This window comes from Colossoma macropomum, unplaced genomic scaffold, assembly GCF_904425465.1.
Source record: "Colossoma macropomum unplaced genomic scaffold, Colossoma_macropomum, whole genome shotgun sequence".
NCBI lineage: Eukaryota > Metazoa > Chordata > Actinopteri > Characiformes > Serrasalmidae > Colossoma > Colossoma macropomum.
The window spans coordinates 23,797,407-23,818,281 of record NW_023494800.1 but is presented as its reverse complement, the minus strand read 5'-3'; the positions used below and the strand labels follow the sequence as shown (position 1 = coordinate 23,818,281).

General features: G+C 39.4%; 1 protein-coding gene across 3 annotated transcripts in view; it reads right to left on the bottom strand.

Annotated features, from left to right (window-relative positions):
* Positions 1 to 16,561, bottom strand: part of dbn1 (drebrin 1) — an 83,197-nt gene extending 66,636 nt beyond the window's left edge. Inside the window, exon 1 of one of the 3 annotated variants that reach the window (XM_036587448.1) lies at positions 16,320 to 16,561. In XM_036587448.1, the coding sequence (XP_036443341.1) occupies positions 16,320 to 16,402 (83 nt within the window). In that variant the 5' untranslated portion in view covers positions 16,403 to 16,561. Of the gene's footprint in view, positions 1 to 15,662; positions 16,150 to 16,319 lie in introns of those variants that run through there. The other 2 variants (XM_036587449.1, XM_036587450.1) reach the window with 2 other exon arrangements.
* Positions 16,562 to 20,875: the final 4,314 nt, after the last annotated feature.

Genomic DNA, 20,875 nt, shown 5'->3' with positions numbered 1-20,875 from the left:
CCCAGGCTATGTTTCTCCTGTCAGTCATAAAATATTTTACATCACTGTATTTCCCTTGCGAGAGCACATAAAAAAATCTGCTATTTCAAATAAGACCCTCTACGCAAGACCTTCTAAATAAGACTCTGATAGGCCTCAAATGCAAATCAAACCAAACTACACAGACGAACCAATGCATGTAACCTAGCTCAAAACAGCAGAGGAAGCCATTTTGAACCTTGAATTTTGTCTGTACCTTTGGCCATTTTTACCGAGAACATTATCATACACTGTCAAAAACCTCTAAAACCACCAAGTCTGTTTTATTCAACACCTCCACACAGTTTGACGCAAGTATGTAATGATTTTATTTGGTCAATGCCCATATTTAGGCAATTCAATTAGAGTCAGTTCAACTTTGTCATTATACATATATGGGGGTACAGTATAACAAAACACGTTCGCGCGAGTTCTCTGGTGCATACACTAGTGAAAATAACAAATAAAATAAAATAATAAACAAAAATACTTTAAGCTGTTATAACACACATAAAACTTTTGAATTCAGAAAGAAAAAGAGTATGACAAAACTGCAGTGTCATAAGCTGTGACAGTTGGTATAAGCAAAGTAACATTAATGGGACTTGAAATGTGGGTTGTAATTCAAAAGGCAAAAAGGATATATTTAGCTCCACAAAACACCAACATCCAACCACAACTGTTAATTTAATTATATCCTTTTACCTTGAAGAGAGGTCAGAAAATGGCTTCAGAGTGGGTGACATCCCTTTCTATTACTTCTGTTACCTTTTCCGTTTTCTATTACTGACACTGTCCTCCAGCAGCTAAATTTAGCCTTTGCGGTTATCTACACTCCTTGTACAGCATCAGTCATGGGTCTTAATTCACACAAAGAAGCCAAGATCTCCATTGTACCTTTTTGTCCCAGACAGAGTGATTTTCGATTTAGCTGGGACTTGTCCTTTTCAAGTCGTACAAAAACAACGTCATGACTTTGAGCGATGGTATCAAGATCAGACTGTTTGTACAAAAGACTCTGCAATACATGGAATGATTTAAACTCGACAGCCAAGTACACTACTGGCATCTGATCTAATATATGCCGGTATTTCCCTACTTCTTCTCAAATGTTCTTTCATTGCAGAATAATAATCCCTTACACGCACATCCAGGAAGACAGACGGGAGCAGAGCGCACAGGAAACACAGGAGGATTGAAGCTGGCCCCATTCAAACTGATTGATGTCTGCAGGGTATTAAAATTCCACTGCAGTGGTCCGGCCGCCCCCTCCAGAGCAGAGAAAAAGGAGTCTTTGCCAAGAATGACGAGGCCCGGTGTAGTCTGTATTTTCCCCCTTCATCCCATTTTTCTAAAAAGCCATTCAGTTAGACTATCGATGAGTGGGAGCCATTGATGATGTTATGCTCCACTAGGGGTTTAGGCTGTACACCCTAAACAAGAGACAGTAAAAACAAGTGTGATACAATAAAGGGAGGGGGCACAAAGACTGTTTGACTGTTTGACTGGGCACGGTCATCTTTGCATCCGGGGAGAAAGGATGGATCAGAGAAGTGACTACCCAGAATGCCTAAACAGCCTGGTGTAAGAGCTTAGCTGTCGATCCCCAAATGCACTTGCCAAAAGCACCCTCCTCCACGGGCCTCTGCTTCTACAGCATGCTTACCTCAGCAAACTGCAGCTTGGCCTAACAGTACCTCGCCCTCCCTTTCAATATCGTGCTCTCTCTCTCTCTCTCTCTCCTCCCTTCAAATCATGCAGTCTCACTCTTGAAATCTATCTACCATCTTTAAATCCTCTTTCTTTTGTTTTTTTCCAGCAGTCTTCTTCCTCCACCATATACAGGCAAAATACACTATATTTTCAAAAGTATTCAGACACCCCTTCTGCTAAGTGAATTCGGTTACTTTAGGGTGCACTCACTGCTGGTACGGGCATTGATTGTGCACACAGAGCTCGTATGTAAATCCCAAAGGAAGGCGGAATGGGACACTCTGGATTATCCAGCATCAGTATTTGACTCACTCATGTTGTTGTGACTGAATGCAAAATGATGATATTTTAACGTTATCTTTATAAATTTTATTATCGTGATAAACAAGTCAGTATCAAAATATTGTGATATGTATCATGCATCATGAAATGTCTTTAAATATTGTAATATATTTTTGCATATTTCAGTCTTTTGGGATATCAGTACGGTGAGGCCAACATCACAATAATGATTAACAACTATATTGTGCAGCCTTGCCCTCCACCTTTTTCCTGATGCACATTCACCGTAAACTGCACTCAGGGCTGAGGCCAGAAATAGAGACACGTCCAGAATCGATCAGCTACTGCAGATGCCCCGCTGCCCCGAGCCATTCTCCCCGTTTAAAAGAACCTGTAATCGATCCCGTTAACGTTATTTTGCTTTTAACTACACCAACTGACACAGCTTACCACACATGCAGTTCTATAATATTCTTTCTCTTTTTAAATCTAAAAGACTCATGTAAGTGCTTGTTATAACGGCTTAAAGGAGTCCTTTGATGACAAATCTAACTTACGTTACCCTTACTCCAATTGTAGATGATCAGTCAGGACACGTTTTGTCCAAAGTTTGCTCTGAGGCTAATATAGCTAACAAGTTATGCAAACCAATTATTGTAAAAACTGTAAGTCTAAAGACTTGTTCACACCAAATATGTTTTTTTTAATGAAAAAAAATGTGATTTTTAACGCAGTGGAACCTTCACATCAAGTCAGATGTGTTTTTTAAATACTATGAGAACGTAGGATGAAGGCTTTTCTTTAACTCCCTCAGTTTATAGTCAATAGCTTGCTTGTCTTATAATGGCCAATATCTTACTTGCTTGGTGTGCTGTTCTGTCACACATTTGCTTTGACTGCAATAATGACGATGGAGCTCTGATTGGTCAGCTTGATTATTAGCACTTATGTGGTTTTACCGTAAACTTAAACTAGTTGACTTTAAAAACTATGCCGACTTATTGCCTCGAAAAAATGAAGTAAAGTTACTTTACAGGTTCAAGCTTAAATAACCTTATATATGAGTTACAGTTACTTTCTAATTTTCAGTGATCCACAATTCTGCAGCAAGTAAGGACAACTCAAACAGCCCAATAGTTTTAAAGGGTTACAACTGAGCTGGCAGTACTCTACTTTTTCAAGTTACTCAAATAGTATCAAATAGTAGGTTAACTTGAATCAAATAGTCTTCCTTGTGTAATGTACTAGGATCAATTAAAACAACTTCTTTCTATTAAATGGACTGTTTCATACAATATTGAATCATTGGCTTACTGAGATTAGAATCACCCATTTTTGAGGACTTTAAATAGCTTATTGCGTAATAGCCATTTTGTTAGTGTTCATGGCTCCAGGCTGAACTGGTAAACCTGAACACAAAACACCATCATGATGAGAATAACAAAAACATGTAACCTGCAAAGAGAATTATTTTCATAAATCCAAATGAACTGATCTTAACAGATTCTGATTTATCTTATCATTGATCTTATCAGACTCTAGATTTATCAATCTTTTTTATTGTGGCGGGAGCTTCTCTTTTGTTTTTTGTTTTTGTGTCCCAGGAAGTTGAGTTTTTTGGCCCGGTTTTCTTTTGTACTTTTGGGCATCATGTTTTAGTTTATTTGTTTATTTTGGAGTTATTTTGGCCTACAGTTTTTGTCCTTGAGATGTTTGCACTAGATCCTTAAATTTATTTCTTATTAAAATCATTTTTTCCATTTATTCACTGTGTGCTGCCCTTTCATTTGTCATGATGTTGAACCAGTCATGACAATGACATACTGGTATCTAAAAAAAGTTCAAAAATAGTTCAGGGGTGGATGCGCTGTTCCTGAATATTCCCACTTATAATCTAGTGGTTGTCATTACATACATACTTCTGCATCTGGCAATTGACACTCCTTGTCCCTAAAATATGACCCATGGACATAATTTGGAAAATGAGCATGAAGCCGAGAGAAAGACAAGGCAACAACTGACAAGATAAGTACTACTGAAACATGGCTGTCATCATACATACATAGAATGGCCAAGCAGAGATTATATCCATCAAAGCTCACTAACCATTTTTTTTTCACATTCTCTAATAAGCATCAGTAAAGAGGCTGTTTTTTGACAGCCTAGAATTTAAATGCAAGAATAAATGCTTGGAAACTGTAATGCATGCTTCACCCTCCACCCTTGGATTTCATCAGTGGCCCTTTTCTAACTGTCAGTGAAAAACTCCCAGCTTAACCCTTATTCTTAACTGGTTCATTTGAATATTCATGCATATTCATGTTTCTGTGATCCGGTTCCTGTGACATTATCACATTCTGCTTGGTGTGTTTAAATCGCTGCTGTCCTCCTCTATAGCTCCCTGGATCAATGGCCTCCGCTGAGCTTATTTGAAATGCAGCTGGACATCAAACGTTTTTCCTCGTACACACGCTCTGTTCGCTCTGGGCTGTGGGCAAGTCAGTCTCCCTCCCCCTCACAAACTAGCCTTCGAGCAGTTGAGATGGAGGGGGATGCAGAACGCCAGCCAGAGGCAACAGTGTAAGTCCTGAGAATCAAGTCTTCCCAAAAGAAATTTTATAGCAGTGTGATTTTTACTGTTTCTCTTGATATTTACTTCTAATTCCAAGATTATGAGATTATGAACTGCATTAATGTGTTTACTTACTGGACTTAAACTGGCTTGTAGCTTGTAGCTTGTTTTCGCTTGGATCACAAAAAGTCACAATGATGTGACATGGGAATTGTAAGTTATTCCAATACATAATACATAAACTTTTACAAATGTAGAATTTGGGAATACAACTACTTGGATTAGCATAACATTTGTTTGTGGAGGGTTACAGATGCAGTAAAATTATTGTGCATCACTGGACATTTTAGCACAGAAGCCCAGCATCACTTAAACAGTCATACTCTCAGTTGCTGTGACTTTTAACTTCTTGGCACTAACACTCTGGAATTCAGATTACAGCACCTGGAGAGCTTAAAAAGACTTGAATACCAAACATAGAATGATATCAAGTATGATAGGGCATGCTGTATCACAGTGCCAACAAGTATTGCCTGAATCACTAAGTGCCAGATATAAATGCACCAACGGACTAATTCTAATTCTACAGCTTCTGCTTCTGTTCCTTCAGGCTGGATGAGCCTGGCCTTGTATTTATTTGAGCATATCCATGTTAAATCATGTGCTGAGACAAATTGTGCATTCAAATGTAACTAGAGACCAAGATTGAGTTTCACTGTGTTAAATTACAAAGGGACAAAAAGAGATCCAAGGTAACCCATTAAAAAAATACTGGTAAATCTATGCTAATTGGAGTGTTCTTTTGAATGCAGTTGGCATTACAATGACATCAAATCAAATTTGCTTGTCTCTAATCTTTATGTATGTAAGAGAAAAAGAAACTGCGCAAAGACAGTTATTTTGAGATGCTCACATGTTTGTCTTAAGCATATTTTACAAGCTCTATCTCAGCCACAGATTTCATACTCCTGCAAAAAGTGTTCAAATTAATGAAAAAAATGGGCCTTGATTGTGATAACTCAGTGAACAATCCGTAACAAGTATTTTGGGAGAAAAACTGCTTCTGCCATGTTTCTAAAATGCATTTGAAACAATTCCTTATCGTTGCAGTTAAAAATCAGTATTCACACAAATACAGCTTATATAAAAAAATAAAAGAAATATGGACCAAATTCACACCTGACTGTTTCTTCTCCAGGACTGTGTTCCAACCACCTGAAATTTGCTAATGAGATCAAACTACTAGGTACAGTTATTTAGTGACATCAACTGGGTGATATAAAAACATGGCAGGACTTTTTTAACCTTTAACAGTACTGTGCAAAAGTCAGAGACCACCCTTTCATTTATTCAATTTCCAGTCAAAATAAGCAATTCCATTAAATTCCATTAAGTAATAGAAGCCTTTATCATGCGAGTTAGCAATCATAATTTGCTACGCAGACTGCATTGTTAAGTAAAGTCAAACAAAATTCCTTATGTGGTTTTTGACGCTGCATAACATCCAGTAATGTCACAGAGCACCCTTCATTTACTCAATTTCCAGTCAAAACAATCATTAAATTCAAGTTATTCATTTTTGAGTGTGAGGGAAAAAAAGCAGGAAACATATTTTTAACAGAAAATTACACAAAGGCATCCAACATAAGTATAATATCAAATCTCTAACTATTTAATTTGACCACTCTTGACTTCTGTGCACCCTACTGCACTAACATTCGCACTACCAACTATTTCTGAGATTAGATATAACATAATACACTATCATAAAAAGGTTAAACTCAAAGAAAAATAAGTGAAAAAAAGTAGTTATCAAAACTGAAGTTCAAACATTATTTAGAGAGAAATATATAGAGAAAATGAAACTCTTAATATCTGGGCAAGACCTGGTAGGCCACTAACACTCCATTCACTATCAGATAAACAGAACATTCATCTTTGAGAGACAAGAGACAATGAAGCTCCACACCAAAACTGGACATCTGAGATGTGAAGTAAGGTATTATGGAATGAGTGTAAATTTGTAATTGGAGATTACAAATTTACGACTGAAATTTAAGACTGAACTTTGGAGGTGTTTACAAGAAACCTGGAAAGATATCCCTGCAGAATTCTCTCAAAAACTGAAAATGAGCTTCAAAGGGTGGACACACTACTGAAAAAAAGTTCTATATAGTTGTTGAGGCTTATGTGTAATTTTCTGTTAAATAAATATTTTTTGCTTTTTTTTGCTGACACTGAAATCTTGTACTGTATTGTAATTAACATTTTGACTGGAAAATAAATAAATGAAGGGTGGTCTCACAGTTGCACAGTATTATATCTCATGCAATGTCAAAAACCACATAAGGAATTATGTCTGACATAACAATACAGTCAGTGTGGTGAATTATGCATGCAGTTAGCAACACAATGCTAATGGGTGAGATACAGGCTTCCATTATCTACTACATTAGTCGCATAGCTCAACTGGGGACAGGGTTTTCGCCTTTACTTTTAAACTTTTTTTAATATCAGTAGACTGAATTAAGCAGGCTTGCCAACGGCCTTCGTCCTTTTCAGGGAGACATGAGGGGAGTACAGTTCGAAGCGTACGTTCTCATCTCCAAATCCCCCTGCATTGGCTGACAGCAAACTCTTTTAGTCCTCGGGTTGAGAATTAATCAGAGCGAATGGTGTTATTCTGGATGAGAACGAGGCTGAGCAGGCAGCCAGATGGACTTCATAGGAGTGCAGAGGCCTTGCTGCTACGCTACCATCCACCCACAGAGACATGCCGCAGATAACCTAGTGCACCAACTGCAGCTCGCAGTAAAACACTAACTGGCGCTGACAAGAGAGGCTTTTAGTGGTGACCTGAGACAATGGAGCCAACCTGAAGGATAAGCTATCTGAACAACATAAGATGTAACCAAACTAAAAGCATGTTAAATTGCAAAGAAGATTACATATGTATACTGGCCTTGTATGTTGCTAACACTATATGAAAGGTAATGAAGTGGAATATTTGGGAATAGAAAGCTTCTTCTGTGTCTCATTTAATGTACAAACCATGAGGATGAATGGCTTTTTATGATGATTTTTGGATTCTCAGTTTACTTCCCCTCCCCTCTTACTGAAAGCTCTGCACTTTCAACCAACACCCACACTGAGCAAAATATTTCCCATAAATCCCTGAGCCTTATCCACAAATAGGAGTCTGGTTCCTGCCGCTCGTATTGGAGGATATAAATACTAATTTTCAAAAGGGATTAGAACACATTTTTTCACACAAATTTTATTTACTGACATGCCAACTAGGCTTTCAGACTAAAATATGACATTCTGGAAAAGAACTGCAGTCCATTTTCACATCCATACACTGAGACAAGTATTACACACCATTTTTAAATCACATATATGCATTCTGAAAATAAGAAATAGGCTAAACAGACAACCGTTGTTGCTGTTTTTTGTAAGTCCCCATGGACCTTTATCTTCTGCAGTGTCTTTACCATGCAGACTACCAAATAACAGACAGAGGAACATTTACAGCAAATAAACACTGCAGTAATTGCTGCAATCAGTCTGGGCAATCTCCCAAACCGCTCCAAGGGGTTAAATTGAAAGCACTGACAGGAACTGTCTGCCCAAGCGATGCTGTAGTTATCTGATGCACCATGTGGGGTTAAAAATATTAGAACTTTTGATGCATGATGGACCAAAACGAAAGATAGTAAACAAATGAAAACGCAAGCAGCTTGAGTAATGCGTAACGATCACTTTTGAGATGCCTTGTTACAAGGCTTACCCTTTCAGATAATGGTTATTCAAAGCCTAGAGTTGATCTGAGCTAGGATTCGTCTCTCATGCATGAAACATAACAGTGAGAATAATTTAGTGGACAAAAATTAATTCACTGTCTTAGAGGCTGTTTATACCTTGCATCAACATGTATTTTTGGTGATTGGATCACATTTGGATTTCACCCAGCTGCATGAAAAGCCAGATTTTATTATAGTCTATATTATCAACACATGTTTTAAATAGGGAAATTCGACCTAATAACATGGAGCTTGTGAACTGCCTGTAGAGTTAGCCCAATCAAAAGCAACCAAACACTCCTATACTGTGTACTTGACAACACAATAAGCCTGGAAATATATCCCTGAGGAAAACAAATAACTGGCAGTCTGGCATATTACATTCTGTGTTCAAGGCTCAGGCCAGAAAAAGTAGATAGTCTGGTGGATATTATTCTCGGTCAAAATAACAGGACCTAAATTTGTTTAAGAAACATTGGTCAGCAAAATCGCAATTAGATATTTTACCCAAATCATTCAGCCCTATGTGGAGGTGGTCATAACCGGATCCTGACCACATTCAACATAAGCGTAAATGGAATGTGCTTTCTATATCAGCATACATTGATGTATGCAAAAATGACAAGCACTGGGTGAGAGGATAAACAAAGAAACATAAGATGGAGGATACACAAGGCTGGTGCCTTCTTTGTTTCACGTAAGAAAGAGTAAACAGAGGTCAAACGGAAACAACATGTGTTGTGCTTTTTGCATCGGAAAGTAAGATCGGATCTCATCTTGTTACACTGAGGATGCATTTTGGTGAAAAATGTGAATGGAATTTGGACAAAGTACATCCAGATATTATCTGGACATAAAACACATGTTAATGCAAGGTACAATCAAGCTCTTAAAGGCACCACAAAATTCCTTTCAGATTGCTTGGGCATACAGTATGTGAAGTAAACAAATCACTTTCAGATGATCAAAATCTAGATATGGCTATGCTTGGCAGCGTCGGTGGTTTAAAAAACATGTCCTGTAAGTTGGTCTAACTGCAAAAACTATTCTGTTGTTGTTCAAAGTAGCCGACTGCTTTTGGAGCAACAGTGGTTGCTACCACAGCTGCCTTCTTTCTATTGTATGACAAGTGTGTCTGAAATGGTTGAGAATGAATGGAAAGGCCTGACAACAAGAGACACAGAGCTGTCTGAGGAGGAGGATGTCAAGTGCTGGCACCTGGGGGAAACTAGTAAACTTATTTTAGCAAGAGCATTTCCTGAAGGGAAGTTGCAGCCGGACTGAATATGGTTGGAGCCACTAAAACTAAGGGTGCCTAGAGGACAAATATGTACAACAGCGTTCTGACTGACCCCAGTAGATCCAACATTCGTAAAACATGCTACCCTATTGTTGCAGCCATTTCTCAGAATTACAAATAACCTGCTCCTTTAAATGTCCTTTATGTGCTTTTATTGGGCCTGCAAACATTTGACATAAAGCGATAACCTTGGGCAGATTTGGAATGTATCCTTTGTATCAACAGGACAAACCTACCTTATCAAGCGATGACAAGTTTGAAGATACTGTTTATTACTTGCTGATGGGCACCTCAAAGGCAATCAGGGGAGCATTTTCACCTGTACCAAAAAGCTGCTTTTGCTTTTCAGAAACCCACAAGGGACTATTAGCATAGTCATTACCAGCCCAATAGGCTAGCACAACCACATGGTGGCCTATCTCTCCAGCCAGATGTTAGGGAGGTGCCCAGTCAGCACCAGAGAGTGGTGTCAGAGAGTGGCAGTGGAGGAGGGCACTGCCAGATGTTCTAACCCATCCAGGCATGGGAAGCCTGCTAGGAATCCCACTTGAGAGGAATAACTCAGCTTGGCTCAGGCTTCTCATAAACATTTCCTTAAAAAGACTTGTAAGATTTGGTAGTACATTCCAGAAAAAAAGGTTTCACCGTCTGTTCTCCCTCACTAACACCACCAAATGGGCCCAAATCCTAGACCCTTAAGTGGAAAAGATATAATTCTGAGAGATCACACCCCTAAACATCATAATATATCACTTCCATACTTGTCGTGCTTTAAGGGTGAGATACAAAAAGGAAGAAGGCAGCAGATGTCCAGGACAACTAAACATCAGTTCAAAAGAATTGTGCCAGGATAGTGTTATAGTAGCATTTGGTGCTATATAGAACCAGTGGCATTTTAACAATGGATTTTCTTCTCATTTTTCAGTCTCTCAGCTCTGGTTATGCAGCACTTCAACAGGGAAGAGCGCCTGCTGCTTTTTATGCACCTCAGAAAACTCCCAGTAGAGCATCCAGTTCTCTCAACATCTTTTCCTTCATTAGATATGTCAGGCAAAGTGCTTTTAGTTGCACACGCAGTTGTGCCTTTTAAAAAAATTCAGATTTTGAGACTGAGAGCCAGAATGAAAATGAAAATGTCACGGACCGAAGTCCATAAATTTTGGAACAGCTTGTCAGAGCAATCTGACATATGCAAGCATTACTTTTCCAAAAAACATCACAGATAAAAAAAAAGAAGCACAAGTTTGAGGAAAACAAATGAAGCATTTATTGATTACTAGCAGCTGCAGCAGCAACACTGAAAAGTGGGTACATATGCTACTCAGTTCTATTCACAAAGACTTTGTGGTCCAGATCTTATCGAAACTGGGAGATGGACGAGTTTACACTCCAGTAATGCCAGGGTTCAAGAGCCATTCAGCAATCCTCTTCAATCACTTCTACATGCTATAGACTACAGGTCATGTGGAGAAGCAGACAGCCATCCTCTGAATCAGCTATCTTTCACAGACGGCCTTGAGTCCATGAGAAGAGCGAGTAAAGAAGCATTTGTCCACACAATGCATGTCTGAAAAAGGATAACACAGCGTGTGCTTTCATCAATTAGACTACTTTATATTTGCATTTTTTTCTCAGAATGTACCTTCTGGTGGCTGATGGCTCTTTTTGTGCCCTTCCCAAAGCAGTTGGTGTGAATTTCAGTTGTGCGCTTAAATTTACGAGTACACATTCCCAAGTCAAAGAAATGGCATTTATGTCCTCCCTCTCACAATGATCTAGCAGCAGTCAGTCATGACAAATGGCGGAGGGCTGAACATGATTAAGATGGTGACTTGATCCAGGAGGAATGCAGGCATCAGACCCTTGGACTCTGTTGGTAAAACTCCCCCAGGTGATTTCATAGTCTGGCCCTAACACAGAAACCTTAGCAAAATGGTTAGACCTAAGAAACTGGCACAGCACGTGACCCGAGAATTCCCGGTCCTCCCGCCGACTTCTCGGACGTTCCTTGGCAGCCAAATGCAAGCAGGAGAGGTGTCTCCAGGGCCTCTCTGTGTGGACTCTCAAAATTCCCTAGCTTTGTTTGTGCTGCTGCTCAGAAGACCAAGGCAAAAAGTACAAAGGCTTCGGCCCATCTGCTTTCTAGCTTGGTTCTGAAGGAAGAAATGATCCCTTCTTTCAAAAAAGGTAGTTGCTGTGAAGGAGCCAGAGTACAATGGGTGCTCTTTTCAGCTTCAAAAATAGATGCTGCTTGTCCATTTTACTCCTTTACAGTTTTTATGCATGTGAATCAGAGTAATTACAATGAAACCAAAATCTGCTCATGTATTGACTTATATGGGTGAAAAAGTGTTTGTTACCAAGAACAAAAAACACCTTTATAGCTTTAGAGCCTCCTTTGCCTAATTGGCAAACTGATCAAGTGTGCCGTGTAAGTGTCCCTCACCAATCTCCAGTATCACCGAAGCAAAAAGAAAGTGTTCTGTTAGTCTATAGTGCACTACCAAGCGTGTATGTGTTGACAGATTAAAGTTCAGCTCCTCAATGAATTACTCAAAGCCACTTTACTCATCGCAACCAGGGCAGAACTTGTCTAGATTTGCGGGACTGAATATCTAGGAGACATTTAAAGGGCTCATGCACTGTAAAAACACTGCCCAAAAGCCAGATTGATCTTCATGGTGGTGGGGGGACCAGAGATGAAGTGGTAGTGGTAGATATTTTGAGCTCGAGTAACTGTTACTTTTTATTAGGGATATAACAATACAATATATCATACTGGATCAAATTGTATCACAACTAATGCTATTGTGACTAGCATTTTAGCTTGTGGCTAGAATGTTAGTTTGAGACACTATAAAGCACAGCTTTTGTTTCAAAAATTGTGCTTTTTATAGGATGCAGCATTTCTTTCATGCAGGAAGCTGATATTTTATATTTGGTTTTGGAAATAGGCATCCTCTACTCTGTTGAAGTATTAGGTCTCATTTTGCAGATCCCCAGCCACATCTTTTGAATATCTGGAGCTTCAAACTCAAAGTACATTTACAGGAATGCTAGCTTAATGCTGAAAAAATACCTGAAAGCTTGACCGAGCTAATGGTGGATAGTGTGACAGTTGCCAGGCAGTGTTTGGAGGAGAAAATGAAGCGGGTATAGAGAGCGTCAGGATTGTTTTTGGCCGTGACACAATGAAAATCCATTAGATCATCCATGCCTGAAGATACCCCTTATCTTAATGAAGTGAATTATTAACTTTGTGTTCGCCATACCCACACTTTCAATTATTTCTGTCCATAACCAAAAATTCTAACAGTTGTGAAATAAACAGACTGGAATAAACTGACTTAGAAAACTTAACTGTAATTACTCTTAAAGAGATAGTAAAGTAAAATATATGCATAACCTTCAGTGCCTCAGCTGCAGAGCCATATTGTACAGCACACTAACTGCGTCTCTAACTGTTTGATATTCAATAACTCTGATGTTCTCCATCATCTTTTTTTAATAACTCAAAAATCCCCCTTACCTAAGGCACCCTTATCAGGACCTATCATATTCCCTGCAAAGAATACTGATGGTCCTTTGCTTTAACAACCTACAAAAGACACATTAATCTCCATCATCAGAAGGCTTTGTGAGTTCCTCCTCACCCAGGCTAGAGAAGATAATTTAGGGATGACTGTTTTTATCTGCTTACCTTTGAAGAACACCTTCAGGTGGTGGGTATTGTTCACATGGTGGTCTGTGCAGTGGTTATCCCTGGGTGTTTGACTGCAGCTTGCAGCACAGAGCTTGCTTTGTATTCAGGTTTCATGGCCGTGGGGGCTTATTGACGAGTGTGAGTGTGTATGTGTGTGTTGGGGTGGTTGGTGTGCATACTGTAGCGCTGCACAGGACCAACACCAGGCAGAAGAACAGGGAGAATGGGAGTCATCTCTGACAAGGACAGTCAGCCACACTTATTGAGAAGGTCAAATATGAACACATAAAAGCAGACACTGAGGCTCACTTACAGTCATACTGAGACCAGCTTGGTGGTGCAGCTGAGAAACTGTGTGTGGCTCTGAGAGAAACTGTGTGGGTTTGATATAGGGCAGACACATTCTTTGGGCCTGAGTTCAAGGGTGATTTAGATTGGGAGGACAGTTGTTTACAGGGTCACCCATGGCTGAAAAGCTTCGTCTTTGTTCGCCTCACTTCAAGTGTGAGTAATGGGGGCAAGCCTGGGGCACTTTGCAATATCAGTCGAACCTGAGCAGTAATCAGACAAACAAGCAAATATGGGGGCCGAACATGGTGAAGAAATCTGAACCTTTTTGATGCTCCAATCTAATGTAAGTGTGTATGGTTTGAGTCCCTAGATGGTTTGCGATGACTCCATGCTCTCCAAGTCACACTCAGTAAATTATCCAATCATTGTATGGGTGTGAAAGACAATGTGTTGTGCTAGGTGAGATTATTGCAGTTATTCAGGTTATTGAGGTTGTCAGAGTGAAAAAATGTGTGTGTGTATATATATATAAATATATATATATATATATATATATATATATTTATATATATATGCACACTTTGTAAATGAGTTAAACAATGTAGTAGTGATATTATAGTATCTTCAGGTGCTTCTTCTGTGTGCAGAGATCTATGTCATCCTTAAAAATGATTCTTTAATTTTTTAGTATAGGTAATGATTCTATTCAACCTTTGAAAAGGGGGTCTTTAAGGGTTCTTTACTAAAAGCAATGGTTATATATAGAACCGTCACAACTCAAAGAACCATGTGAATGCATGAATGGTTACTGTCAGAATTAAACTGTTCTTTTCTATGATGGAAAACTTAGGGTATGTGGTTCCTTAAAGACTCTAAATTTGTTAAAATTGTCCTATATAGCACCAAAAGAGTTCCACTGTTGTAACAAGCCATAGTTTTGGTACTGTCAAGAACCCTTTTTGCTGAGTATACTCAAATAACCATTTGAATTCAAAAAAGGTTCTTTACATTGTTAAATGGATCTTCTCTATAACTGTTGTGTATGGTTCTTTAAAGAACCTTTGACAAATCAGTTCTATATAGCACCTAAAAATATTCCGCTATTGTTAAAATTAACTTTTTTTTGGTACTTGATGGAAGCCTCTTTGCTAAGAGTGGAATGAACATAACTGTTAACACCAAATGATTGCAGTTCGTTCAGGTGGCACTCTTATAAAATATGTTTTTTTAAGGGTTCTTTAGTAAAGACAGTGGTTCTATATAGAACCATTTGCTTGCTTAAATGGTTCTTTGCATGGTGAAATGATCAAGCATATATTGTATATGGTCCTACATAGAACTCTTTTAAAAGTGGTTCTATATAGCACCAAAAAAAAAGGATTCTTCTGTTGTTACAAGCTTGACATCATAACAACAGCAGAACCCTTTTTTGGTGCTATATAGAACCATTTAAAAAAAGATTCTATATAGAAACCATATACAACATGTTCTCCATAAATCTGAAGAACCATTTCACCACTGAAGCATGCAGATGGTTCTTTGAGTGTTCTTGGTTCTATACAGAACCACTGTCTTTACTAAAGAACCCTCGAAGAACCATCTTTTATGCCATTATGTGCTTCTTCTACTGCGAGTAAAATTATGGACAAGACTCAGAGTAGCCTGTAAGCTTGGATCAGATGTGGTCAGTCTTTTTGTTTTGCTGAGACAAACATGGCAACACCAAGGACAAAGGTAAAGCAGTCTCGACCATATCGACCATGTGCTCGAGTGGCTCTGCAGCTGCACCGAAATCTACAGGCCGAGAATACTTTTACCTCAACACAAAGAGAAACGAAACTCCATGTAAGACAGCTACACCGCGGCAGTGGACAGAAAATGGACCGAATTCTCTTCGTATGTAAAAGACCCGCAGCTGTAACTCAGGTGTAACGTGCTGATAACGGATGAGCTCAGCGTGAGAGAGAAGTAGAAGCTCACAATAAAGAGATGTCAGTCAGTCTGGCACTTCTGGCCTCGCCCATCTCCTCCTCCCTGCGCCGGGACACAACGGCTCCACAGGCACAGCCTGGAGTCCAGTTATGAAGTGGATTTCTGGACCGTAAGGAGTGGTTTTCGTCTGAAAGCTTCGAGCTAACGAGTCACAGTCGTGCGGGAGGCCATCTGAACAAATCGACTGAACAAACAGAAAAGAAATCTTGCACAACTCGTCAGTGGGTGACACTGACTGTTGAGCACTATCTGCAATGGAAATCCCTCATTAGCCCGAAAAATAGCTTTTGTACGGCTGCAAATCCTCAGAGCTGCTCAAATGCTCACATTCAGACTGAAACTAATCCAGATTCCCCCTCCGTCCAGCACACTTTCGGTATCATTTTCTCGTCAGAAGTGGCTAACGGAATCTTTTATTCCCAGCTCAAAAAGCTAAAGCGATAGCCTTCACACTCTTTCCCCTCAAACCAAACCAATGCTAGTTAACGTTACACGCTCTCTCTACCTCTCCCTCCCTCTCTCGGGATGCGGCATGGAAGCATCCTCAGCTCCGCCACAATGGAAACCTCATCGCGGGGAAACTGAACAGCCAAAGCCAATGCGCCACGGTCAAAAACGAGTGAGAAAAAATGGATAGGGTCTTACCAGTCAGTGGCCGACGTCTCGTCGATAACATCCTGGTAAGCCGTGAGCAGGGTCAGTCTGTTCGTCCTGAGATTCACAGCCATGTCGCTGCTGCTGCAGTCATCCAGGCCAGTGTAGCACCGCGATGGGGAAGAGTGGTGAGAGTGGCTGCTGGAGGTGGAGGGGGGGACGATACTGTGTCTGGAACAAAGAGACAGTGCTGCTGCTGCTGCTGCTTTCTCTCTCTCTCTCTCTCTCTGTCTCTCTCTCTCTCTCACTCTCTCTGTCTCTCTGCGTGGTCCTAGTGCCAAATTTTCAATGGCCGCTGGAAAATCAGTGCAGCACCGTCAGCACAAAAAAGCCCAGGGTATTTTTTGCCACAGTCACAGGCGGGATGTCTCTGAGATAAGACGCTTAAGAGCTTAATAGTTCCTCTATGATTTTATGGCATAGGGAAATGAACTGCCTACATCGCCATAGGATAAAGGAGGTTTGCAATCATTCCTTATTCCTTTTTTAGAGTAGATTCTAGGCTGTAGTGGCTGCATATGCACTTTTGGAATGTAAGGGATTATATTCTTCATTCTTCTTTTATTTATTTTCCTGACATTTGTGTGGGTTTATGTACCAAAAACAGTCATGATTATTATTATTTTTTTATCCAGTCATCCATTACCCTTTTCCAACATCTTTTTATGCCTTAGAATCAAACAGGCAGTTTTTGTTACTGTGCTTTATGCAAAGGAGCTCCGCTCTGATTGGCTGCCCTGTATTGCCCTCAAAAAAACAGTCCAGGTTGAAACACTCCTTATAACTTCAGTCTGAGTGGGCGGGGCTGTAGGTTGAATATGTAGATATATTTAAATGGTTTGCTTTGCCACCTTTGTGGACCATATGGACTGGCAAGTTTAACATTTTAATAAGGTTTACAAACTACCTTAAACTGTGTTACTTCAGAAAAAGTAAAGAACATTCACTTTTCCATGATATGGGACTTTTAGCCAACTGCCTTGTTTATAAAGTTTGACCTGCCAACAGGCTATGAAACCAAAAATGGAAGACATGTTATGATCCTCATTTTTGGCTAAGGTTTTGTCCAGACTCCCCAGAGATATTTGTCTGCCGTCTGGGTGGAAGGAAAAGGCTACTTGCCTGAAGCCACGGAAGCTCCAGGCGTGTGCTTCGCTCGAACTAGCAGAGGCTAATAAGCCTGAGCCATCTGAGAGTTCAGAGGAGCCAGACCTTCAAGCTGTTTGGAAAGTGAAGGGAAATGACAGAAAAAATGTAAGCCCATTAGAATGGCTGTGTGCCAAAAAACAAAAGGGTGCTGTACTGTTAACAAGCAAAAAAATTCTCCATGTTGTCAAGTAAAAAAGTAAATAAATAAAAAAAAGGAATGCCTGGTACTCCATGAAGACCAAGTAGACTGAGAGCTCTTCTGTGTATGAGGTACCAAGAAAAAATGTAATAAAGGAAAGATGCTAGTCTCATGCTGTCCCATTTTCCATGGCCTAAGACTAACCTGTACAGATTAAAGGAAAAACCTCAGCTAAAGCTGTGCTATCTCAGTAATGGTGCCAGCACTCTACATTTTTCTAAATCCTCGATCATGGCTTAAAGGGGCATTCTGACCTAACGCTAGCACTTAATATGTAATTTATCGTGCTATGCAGTATTGCGTGGTGCAATGCTGCAACCCTCAGCCTCATTGCATTGACAGAATTGAATGATTTTGAATTATTTTGGTGTTTTCAATCATTAGTGTTTCCTACTACAGTACCCAGCATGCATTACGTAAATACACAACACAATCACTGGGGACCCCTGCAGTACTCAGCAAATCCTGACTGCCAGCCACTGATCTAGAGCCTAATAAATGCATATGTGGTGCTAGCCAGCATTAGTGACATAGCACTAACCTCAGGTGGTTGTTAATTTTTTTTTTCCAATTTATTCTAAAAGAATAATTCAGTAGAAGAATAAGCCAGCTAGCAAAAACAATTTCAACCAACCAGCCCACAAGTATCCTCCCCCCATGCCATCTTCAAAATACATGGTCAGAAGGGAGTTTTCCTAACCAGGAAATCACACCTTAGAAACTACTGCAGCACCACTGTAAGAGGTCAGTAGGCATGCTCGCAACAGCAGTAGCAATGGTTGCATTTTTCATTTTGGCCAGAGTATCCAAGACCATGAGCCGTCAGTCATCACGTGGGACAATGTGTGCCTATCATTCGGTCAGGCAGTGAGATGATAGAGTTTATCCCACAGCCCACACATTTCAGCTCACCCCAAAACGAATACCCCGGCATCCACACACACTCACCCTCACATACACTAAGCCATGGTGCTTAGCACATCACCCTCTGGAAGCGTAGCCCCGCCTCCACAGCAGTGACCCACTATCCTACCTCCCCCACTCACACTCCCCTCCTTACGTGCTGTCTCATCCAATACGAATCTCGCTCTGCCCCTGAGCCACCCTACCCCCCTCCACCTTCCTCTGCCCATTAAATGGGTTAACATTAATTAATTTTTCTCACCCGTCCAGTCCTAGCTGTTTCCTACGGCCTGCAAAAGGTAGCAATTATTTTCTGTGGTGATGAGGATTGTGCTCAGGGAAGACATCTGTCCGGCAGGGACCAGGCAGACGTCCAAAAGAAAATGTGTGTGAGCCTCAGTGTGAATTCACACCATGTTCAAATAGAACCGGCAGCTGAGTGCTAACAACAATACGGCTTTCGGATTTCATGACTGCATTAAGCCCCAGCTTTGAAATGAGTTTGAAGGTTGGTAGGGTGATAACTGTATCAAAACTGATAACACTATTTTGTGCACTACTGCTCAAAATATGACGTAATTGTTGATACAACTGATAGCATGTACACCATAAGAAGGTCAAGAGAGATTCAAGGTCTTTTCTACATAACAGTAATGTTGAGCTGATTGCCTCACAGAATGACGGTTGCATATAACAAAACTTTATATCTTGTAATGTAAATTTACAGTGGAAATGCTGTAGTAATGTACTGCAGTGATTAAATACAGCAGCAAGAAATGGTGCATTCTGGGAGATACAGGTCAAACTTCAAGTCAAAAAAGTTAAAATGTTGGATGTTACTGTAAGAGCATATTGATAAAGTGGGCAGTGTTGTGCTGCCTGTCTCTGAATATTGTAGAAATGGGGGCGGAGCTTCCCAGCGTTCCTTGCATTTTTGTTCATTTCTGTTAACTTTTGTTTCTAAGATAAAGATAATATTTAAAGATATTTAAAGACTGACATAGCTGCATATAACTGCTATAACGTGTACAAGATGTGCTTGGTAAACAGTTTAACGGCATGATCATATTGCTGGCTTTAAATAGCTGTATTTAGCTGAAATTTAACAATATGTAATACTTCCCTGAGACGTTTGTGAACAGTGAGGTATCTACAGTAGACTACTGTAATTACAGTATTACTATAAAAATAGGAGTTACAGTACGGTGCTGTATGTAAACAATATCTTACTGTAAGAACAGTACAGTCAAACTCTGGGGAAAACTAAGTAATACATGGTATATTTGGATCACAGAATTGCACTACAATTGTGAATAGCAGTATCAGTATTGTAAAAGGCACTATACTAGAGAACCTGCTGCCAGTTAATTCCTTTATGGGTGGAGAAAGAAAGTGTTCTTATTTTATTAACTATCTTTTAATACAATGACATTTTATCCCACCTACTATCCTACCTTTCCTAAACTCACCACTTCTCACTTGCTCAGGATAACATATAACAAAAGAAATGCAATACATGATTGTCATAATTTATGCATATTAGATAATATTGATATTGCTAATTCATTCATCAAACAATAATACTGATTATACTGAATACGTGTTGATTATAATTTAGAACCAAGATCATATTGTGTTTCTAACATGCTAACAATGGCAAAACATTTCAAATAATTTCAAGGAAAGTTGGAAACATTAAGACATTTTAGGCCCAGAATGAAAAACAGAGCTGTAGATGAATCAAAAATGACAGAGAAATCTGTATAACATATGAATGAAGGAACGAACATCCACAGTGTCTTATATGCAAAAGTAGTGATCACATCTTAAGGTAGAGAACTTGACCAGAAAAAATAATAAATGGATAATTACAACGTATTATTTAGCATTTCATAGCTTCATGTTGTTTCCAAACTATTTGGAATTTAAATAATCAATATCTTTAGATGTTCCTTTTTAATATTTAAGTCTACATTGTTTTGTATACAGTAATAACGTATACATTGCATAAGTTATTACTGTATATAAAACGACAACAATATTATTAATATGATTCTAAAGTTTTGAACATATACAGCTTTGTAATATTGTGAAGGAGTAACATTTGAAAGATGATTTGGTGCAATGCAAGATGCAAACAAAGTGATTCAGAGTGGTTTGATGTGAAATGGCTCATTGTAGAGAAACGTACCAACTCTTTTCTTTACAGTAGTGGTGATACGAACCAGGAATTGCATATTTGCTATCCAGAATGACCAGTGAACTTACAGTAATGCTGATAATGGTAAAATACTAC